This window comes from Nicotiana attenuata, unplaced genomic scaffold (genome assembly GCF_001879085.1).
Source record: "Nicotiana attenuata strain UT unplaced genomic scaffold, NIATTr2, whole genome shotgun sequence".
NCBI lineage: Eukaryota > Viridiplantae > Streptophyta > Magnoliopsida > Solanales > Solanaceae > Nicotiana > Nicotiana attenuata.
Window position 1 is genome coordinate 1,054,222 of NW_017670265.1, and position 9,071 is coordinate 1,063,292.

Here is a 9,071-nt window from a genome sequence, read left to right on the forward strand (position 1 = left end):
AGCCACTTCTTAGTTTTTGAAGGAAAGCAACAGAACACTCTCTTCATCTCAATTTGTCTAGTATAAAAAAGAGAAGATTTTTATATACAAGCTAAATATGTTAAATGCAAAATAACCTTGTGTTAGTGTTTCTAAGATAAAACCTACATTTTATTATAAAAAATGACAATTTTAATTCAATTTAGCTAATTAAGTTAGTCCTATTACTCCTTGTTTAAAGAACATCAAGTTGGAGATTAGATCATAGGAAAGCAAGTAAAATGGTCCATGCCACAATGGAATAAGTGGACCCCACACAGCAGCCCAAAAGTTGCTGCCTCTCCTTTCTTACTCGGCCCATTTTTTAAAGCTTTGGACCTAATTTTCCCAACATGAAATGAAGAATGGGCTTATGCACTTGAACTCCAACTTGCCTATGGCTTCTGGATCCAGATATGCCCTCCCCTTCTCCATTTTGGATATGATTGACGATTTAAGCTAGCGTTATAATGTAGCTCTCAAACTCTGAGCAGTGAGTATAAAGTGGATATATTCAGTGAGCTAGTGCTTTCAATATTCGAAGTTGATGTTGAAGAATTATCCATTATTCATCATATTTCTGTTGCAGAAATTTATTTATTTTTCCTTAAGCACTAGTATTTGTTAGCTCCGCATTTGTGTCTATTCTTTTACTTGATTAACATGGATTGTTATCGCTGACCAGAAAATCGTCAATGCTACAGACCGATTGTTTGTCGCAATGAATTTGCGAGAAAAATTTTGATCTCTTCCATGAGGTTCCTGATTATAATTCGATATGCTTTGTTTGCTTTCACGGATTTGACAATACCGAAAGTGTGCTTATATACCAAATATTTACAAGTCATAAGTTAGTCATTATAACTCATACGTCCATCAAAAAGTTGCAACAATTGTTTTATCTAATCTCTCTAACAAACCATAGTGCTAATTCAGGCGAGATTTTATGTTGAAATTATTTTTTCAATTCCTCCAACCAAACAACTCCTTAAAGGTGTTGTGTTGGTAACATAAGAATCAAATATGTGAATCCAATAGTAATATCACCTTTTGTAGATCCACTAAACATAGTACATAGGAGTAGATAAAGAATAGTAACTTCTCCCCACTAAAATTCTCCGATATACTAGCCTACTATAATCATAGATCAGTAGCAATATGTTGCACAATGCGTGTGCTACTTGATAAACACCTATCCTAGAAGTTGATGTAAAGAAGCCACAGACAGGATGCTCTTCTCAACCATCAGACTACACCCTCGACTCAGTCGACCTCTCCCCTGACTTCTTTAAGCTACCCAATATACCATCAATCAACTTATCCTTAGTATCCCCAGGTTGCTCAGTTACAAATGAATGTATCTTCTGCCTCCTCCCAGAGGAAGAATTTTCCATTTTGTAAGCTGATACTGAAGTATGTGATTTTGAACCATCGGTTGAAGATTCTACCACGCCATCAACACTTGCTGACCCATCCGTTCTACCGTACCATGAATCAAGAATCTGTAACAATGAGCTATCTTCCTCCTTCACTTTCGACTTCCCATTTTCTGATTTAGCGGAACATGAGTTCTCTTCATCTGAATCAGAGAAATCAAGATCCAATGGGGCTTCATAGTTTCCATGTATTTGTTCACTTGATCCATCTTTGGCTTTTCCATCAGACCCCAGTTTTATTTCATTCTTGGAACGGCCTGCCTTAGACACTGGACCCAGTTCCTCCCAAGTAGAATCAAACTCATTATCTTTCCCAGGCAAACTCGATGATTCACTATCTAAATTGCCTTCTGTACCACTGAAATCACTTTCTTGATCAGATGGCTCATCTGTTTTTAGACCTAGACTTTTCGGGACTTTAGTTGTGGGAAGAATGTAAGTAGACTCTATTTTTATCCCAGGCATTATCTGAAGGAGATTAGCTAACTTTGTGTAGCCAAGCTTATTTACATCCAGTGAATATCCATACCTTTCAAGAAACAGATACCGGAAAGATCCCATGTTGTATCCTTCCGGATATTGCTTTACAATGTCATCCACCAGCTTCTGACAGTCCATAAGCACCTCATTTCTGGACTTACCAAAACAAGTGCCCTGACCAACAGGCCGAGAAACTCCCGTGTGAGGGGGATTTTGGTGTCTTTTCTCGCCATCAAGTTTTTCTGAGCTTTGCAAGTTAGATGTATCCCTCGTATGCCTAAACATAGAACTCAACCCATTGGAAGTGGAAGAATAACTGTTCAATGAAGCTTTGACAGCAGGCTGATAGAGTTTGTAAGGGAAAGTTCGGGAGAGACATTCCTCCACCCATTTCTTATCTGAGATTAACAAGTCCACCAGCCGAAGAGCATCACCTTCACTAAGAGAATTCAGAGATGAAGGACCTTCTTGTTGGAGATTCTGTGCCATCTGGGCCCTGAAGAAAACCATAGTAGCACAAGATCAGAAGCCATTACAGATAAAGATATAATGTGCGTCAGATTCAGAGAAATGTAGCTTGAGTTCAAGCATAAAAAGAAGTACAAGCTCAAGTAAACCACTTTCTGGGTGGATAGGTGGTAAAACATTCGAAAAACTCAAGCATTAAGGCGGTACTTGTACTAAACATCCTGAATAGAACACTCAACTTCAAATCCAGACACAAGAAAGTGGGTAGAATACTTGGCACTGTATACTAGGTATTACCAACCTGAACAGCTCGACATATGTAAAACCTGACATCACAAATAAATACATGGGGAAAAAAGTTCCAAGAGGTGATTTTGCGAAACTTTTTTTGCGTTACATTTAGTATAGCTAATCCAATGTCGGCTTTCCAACATATAGCTCTACATTTCTCAAGCAAAATCAGCATAACAAACACACAGTTCTGTTTCCGGTATAAAACTCTGTATTACTAATACTGGTTATTCACTCAAGAATCTATGCATTTGTTTGCTGAATTAGATGTGAAATAAGAATACATGTATTAGCAAATCTCTGTATAAGAGTACCTAAAGACATAATTACCAGTAAAGTAGGCCATTCTTGTATGAACACCCCTGTATTATTGTTATTAGCTGCGTAATAATTCCTATAGTTGTGGGTGAAAATTCTGAGCCAAAATGTAGTTCACGAAAGGTCCTACTATTGGAAGTAAAAAATGTAGTTGTTCTGTAGGGCTAGATTGTGAGGGGTACAAAGTTAAGGTGAAATCACATGAAGAAAAGATAGTAGTTGGGGTGTTCAAAGAGAATATTGCTTAAGCTGCAATGTAATAAACTTGAATTAACAAGTTAAAAGAAAATGAGAGGAGTCAAATGTGTTGTGATTCATGGATGTCTCGTTTTGTGTTTAAAGAAACTATTTAACTGTGTTGTCTCGTTTTATGGTTACAGAAACTATTTATACCTATAGGACCAACCACTGTATTCCTAAAATATTTCCTTGCCATGCTCTGGAGGATTATCTAAAATCCTGGCACATTCCTTCTCCAAAAAAAAAAAAAAAAAAAACCCGTCACATTTAAGGTCGGTGTGCTCAGCAGCGCATTACTCTTCTACCACATCAGCAAATCGCTTCAATCTCATCGATTTGACGTTCGCCTCTCCATGCTCCCAAAAGAGTCAGTTACATGCCTGACTCCTCAAGTGGTCAAACGGTTCTTACAAGTTACATCTATCTCAAACGCAGTAATTTCTCCTCTTATCCAGGGGGAATGGGCTTGGCCTTTTCAGGCTGGGGTTGAATTTATGTATGGTACACATCCTAATATGCGGCCATGCAGGATTCTTTTGCTTTAGTCCATGTGCAAAAGAGGAGACTTGATTCGACGGGCAAGATCCAACCAAGTAACTATAAAAAATTTGGCAAATCCAAAATTGATCTGTGTTTGGGCCCATGGCGCGGGCCAAGATCCAACCAAGTAGCTGCAACAAATTTGGCAAATCCAAAATTGATCAGTGTTTGAGCCCATCCCAGGATCTTGAAGTATTGTTAATTGAACGAACTCTCTCTATATTTCTTAGCCTCCACATTTTCACCAGGTAAAGAAGAAGAAAGGCAAATTGAAACAAACAAATTAACCAGATGATCATTCATTACCAAAGGAAAAACAAGCTCCTCATTTTTACTAGACAAATGGAAAAAACAAATTGAAAACTAAAAGTTAACCAAATAATTATCCATACCAAAGGGGGGAAAATATATGTTGAAGAATGTAACCAAGACATCCAGCATGGGAGAAAAAGGAATTGCAGCTTCCAAAGAACTTCAAATATTTTAACTCAAAATTCTCAATTGCACCCAAGGGTGTGGCATAGTGGTTAATGAAGTGGGTTGAGAACCATGAGGTTTCAGATTCAAAAACTTAGTGAAGGCAAAAATGCAAATCCTACTGGTCCAAGCCTTGGTGGACAAAGTTACCCGGTACCTATGTTACAGGAAGCGCGCAAGCTGGCCTGGACACCAACGGTTAATTAAAAAAAGAAGTCGACATAATTCACTACTGAAGCTGGACAACTGCACTGGCTTAAAATCATGTGTTTTGGTGTGGTTTCTTGTCTAATTTGTTTTTTGTTCTTCACATATCCTAGGACCTGCTTATATAACATAGAAGGAGACTATACAAGAAATTGACTACTAACACGTTAAAATTATCCCATTACAAGAAAAAAAGGAGATAAATGCAACTGAGCATACAAAGAGACCACAAAAGATATTGACTACCAACATATTAGTACATCTCAAAACAGAAAACAAAGCAGCGAAATGCAACTCAACACATGGTCGCGATAAAACACAATTAAACAACTCCCCAATCTATGTCAAGGGGTTCATCCTAATTTATTACATAGAGAACTTGTATACCTTCAAATCCAAAGGAAACAGTCTTTTGTACAACACAAATGGACCAAACTTAAATGTTATCTACATAGACAAACAGAGGCATAAACTGTAGCAAAAAAGAGAAAAGCTAGCAGAATTGATGCCAGATAGACCATAAATATAAACATAGAAAGCCTGTTAGAAGGTTTACCTAGTTCTTGATTGCAAGACAAGCACTGAACCATGGCTTGAAACTAAGAACGATCCCACTTCGCTCCAAAAGGATTCCTTTGAGAACAATTCCTCTGTCTGCTTGAATTCTTTATGGGATTCTAAGCCTGATTCATCCGAGAGCTTGGAACTTCTCCAAGATCTACACCAGTTCTTAATCTGGTTAAAAAGGCTTGACTCTTGGCTAGGCTTCTCCGTTGCATCCTCTGGATGCATAGGGGCTTTATCTTCTATACGGGTGTTATTATCAGGAGCAAAAGAAGGGGGACCCTCTGATTGCTCAGAATGACTTTTTAATTCTACATCTCTTTCTGCACTTTTTGACTCATTTGAGATATTATCCCTAGGAGCATACTCCTTGTTCCCAAACCACATATTCCAGAACCTTTTTAGAAAGCCCATTTCAGGTGCAGAATCATGCTCTGCAGTTTGCAATTGACCCTCACTTGCTTTAGCGACCACATTCTCAGGTGGGGGCTGCTGAACTTCTGTTGATACCTCCTGTACTTTTTGCGGTCCCGGGAATTTTCTTGGAGATGTCTTCACTTTCTGTTCAGAGGATTGAGGTGACTTCTCACCCTTGCCCTCCATACAACTGCCTGTCTCGCCATTCAAAATAGGAGTACTACTAAATTCTGCCTCTCCATTAGTTTCAGGCTCTGCACTTTTGCCTGAATTGTCACTTTGTTCAGGAACTTTAGGGTTGACGCTCCGCACAAGATATTTTCCATCGCTTCCAAACTGGACCTTTAGAATATTTGGCATGGCTAAAAGAAAACGAGAGAACTTCTTATGACCGTAAAAATCCTTGTCTATACTCAAATTGCTTTTCGTTAATTCTCCACGAAGTTCTGTAATAGAAACTCCTTTGGGGTATGAATTCAAAATATTGCGGATATGCCTCACTATTGACCTCGGAATGGGCCGACATTTAGAATCTGCAACAGCTTCGGACAATTGCTCCGAGCGAGGATTTGCGGGTTGTTCTGTAACTGCAAAAGGGTCTTCAAGAGCCGCCTTGTAGTGACCATACCAAGAACCATAAGGACCATCTGGCGGCTGATTAAAATGCTTTCCTATAAGGTTTTCCCCCTTCAATAACGCGTTCCATTGCCACATGATACTAGCTGCACTGCAAAGAACACTAGGAACACTTTCTGGACTGGCTAGCAAAATGTTGTAGTTGCTCATTCTCAGCCTGTGTAATATTCCAGCAAAATCCCTGTCACCTGAAATCAAGAAGAGGTGTGCCGGTGGAGGATTTTGAGAAACCCAATACATCAGATCAACAAGGAGGGACCTGTCAGCACTGTTCTTTCCACCTGAAATCAACATAACAAAATGATTGGTAAACAGTAGCGACCAAGGAAATGAAGGTCAAATTACACGCTACTCATAGGCCTGACAACTGACTCATTCGGATCTTTTTTAGTTTCCCTTATGAGGACAACATATGAATTTAAGAATCAAATAAAAAAAGTAGTTAAATTACAAGGGGGAAAACGATGTCAAGAAAAAAAATTATTACACAAAAACCAGCATCAGCCACATAAAACCCTCTGGCCCCATTTTTTTAAATCCCAAAATTCTGGAGTGAAACAGGTTCATGGAGTTGATAATCAAGGGTCATAATCAGCAGCGGAAAACTTATCAAAATTTTTAAAATTTGGTCAAACTCGGCAAAGATACTACTACAATTATGTCAGATGTTACAACTAAATTGTTCATACTTCAGCAAAAACAACCCATTGCAATTGAGTGAAGTATGGAACTTAAGCTCCCAATGCAGTACCATGAATTAAGGGAATCCAAAACAGGTACTTTCTTCCAGCTTAGTGAACAAAAATTGAAAAGGTTGAATTCCATGATGCAATTTTCTGGTTTTAATACACCTTCAACTGTATAACAGACAAAGAGAAATCTCATAAACATGGGATATCAGATTGAGAAGATGTATTTTCGCTTTCTCCTTTGTCCTATCCGAGCTATGCACAAATTATGTCATTCACAACAATTAAACAAAAGCCTATGGAGGAATAGGGATAACCATCTTCAGCTTTCACTAAACCTTTATAAAGAAATTCAAAAAGGAGGAGAGACAAATTTTGCTTTCCAATAAGCCACAACACCAGATATCAGAAAAAAGGGAAACACTTCAATGCCATAAAGTGTTTCAACATCGCAATTACACTGAACACATAATTTGAAACCCAGCGAAGCCATATTATCACAGACTAAATACTGACGTACATCTTAGAAAGATGAAAATGATAAGCATTTATTGATTCTTTCTCAAATAAAGCTGCATTTTTCTTCAAAAATCATGCTTCGGACAAATAAACAATCACCACTCAAGATTTTTTGTAAGAAAGCCTCCATAAAAGATCAGAAAACCTAAACGACAGACTGAAAATCTCAATCTGTAGTCTGTACTGAAAGAAGATATTACAAAGTCAAAAAATAGGAATAGACACTATCAAGGGAAAAATCAATTATCAGCTTATAGCCATGTCTGCTCAAATTCTGGCAGGGACTATAATTGATATGTAGAGAAAACATGCACCAACTGATATTTTAAATAGTATAATGGTAACATGGTCATGTGCATAGAAAATGCCAACCGCCAAGTAGCATGAAAGCAGCTCAACATTCCTCAGTTACAGTAGTAAGTTCCAGCAGTTTCCTGAGATTTCATGATGGCTTTTATTAATCTCTTTACGATTTCTCTAGGAAATGCTTCCTCGTATGTGTGCCTAAGGCCATTTCATTTTTAATTATCCATAATTATGTAGTCTAAAGGCGCAACAGACCTTACTTGACACATCCGAACTCATGGTACTTCAGCATCGGGCCACTTGGGCAAAGAAAAAGCCTTCTTTATTCAACACGGCATTTTTCTACAAGTTAATACTAACATTCTTCTATTTTTTTATTTTTTTGGGGGGTTGGGGGTGGGGGTTATGATTTGTGCTAGCAAATGGTCTTCAGACGAGAGGGGTAACAAATTTCTCGCACCATTATGCTAGCCTTAAAGAACAAAACTTCTAATTTCATTCATTGAAGTTGCACTATAATAAATGCTCAGTTAAAAGTGTTATCTACAAATTATTTTTGAAGGAATATATGAACCTTCAACATTTTCCCATTGCATCAATTCAGAAACAAGGGCATGGCTAAGAATCTATCTAAAACCACATGCTACCAAAACAATTCAAACTTAACATTTCAAGAACCAAAAAATAAACATAAAAATGAAAACTTTACCATGAGGAATATGAGCAAGATTAATCCCAGTAGAAGAAAGAGCTTCTTGATTGACCCTAGAAAGCTGCATTACATCACCAAAAGCAGTAATTTGAATGGGACCCTTTATGCCATTAGCCCTAATAGCAGCAGTAACACACTGTGCAATCTTGAAAACGTTAACACCAGCTGGAGGAGAGCAGTTCTCGAAATCCCACCACACTGATACCTTCACATTACGGCTTTCCTCTTCGTGCCGCCGAGACGGGTACGAAGATTGTACTTGGTTCTGAAAATTGGTGCTGAAATGGGCTATTCGAAAGCAGGGTTTTGTAGTAGTAACAGTGTTAGTGAAGAGAGAGATTGTAAAAAAATTGGGTCTTGGGAAAAGGGGTTTCATTTTGGAGAATTTTGGGGTTTCGGGTTAGGGTTTCGCGATGATGATGATGATCATTATTGTTCATTTCAGGTTGATGTATGCCATGGGAGAAAGTGAAAAACCTCTGCGAAAGTCGGGTTACTGAAGTGAAGGGTTTAGGAGAAATGAGCTAAAACCCTTCCTAAATCCCTACACGTGCACGTCACGTGATATAAGGAAAAAACAAAAACAAAAATTGGTCATCTGTTATGAAACAATAAAACAAGAAGAGCATTGCACGTAAAGTAGAGAGAATTCTTATTGATATGGAATCAATTACGATAGAATAGAACGTCTCTATTTATAGTGGAAAGTGACTTAGCTATCAAGTAACAAACCTTAAAATCTCTCTAAATATA

The 9,071-nt window shown here is 38.0% G+C and overlaps 1 protein-coding gene across 1 annotated transcript; it reads right to left on the reverse strand.

The window, feature by feature from the left end:
* Window positions 1-960: 960 nt before the first annotated feature.
* On the reverse strand, window positions 961-8,811 carry LOC109236949. Its single transcript, XM_019403189.1, has 3 exons — window positions 8,316-8,811; window positions 5,032-6,373; window positions 961-2,430 (listed from the first exon to the last, which is right to left on the reverse strand). The coding sequence occupies exons 1-3, from the start codon at window positions 8,692-8,694 to the stop codon at window positions 1,269-1,271; spliced, it is 2,883 nt and encodes a 960-aa protein (XP_019258734.1). The 5' UTR covers window positions 8,695-8,811; the 3' UTR covers window positions 961-1,268.
* Between the last annotated feature and the right edge of the window lie 260 nt (window positions 8,812-9,071).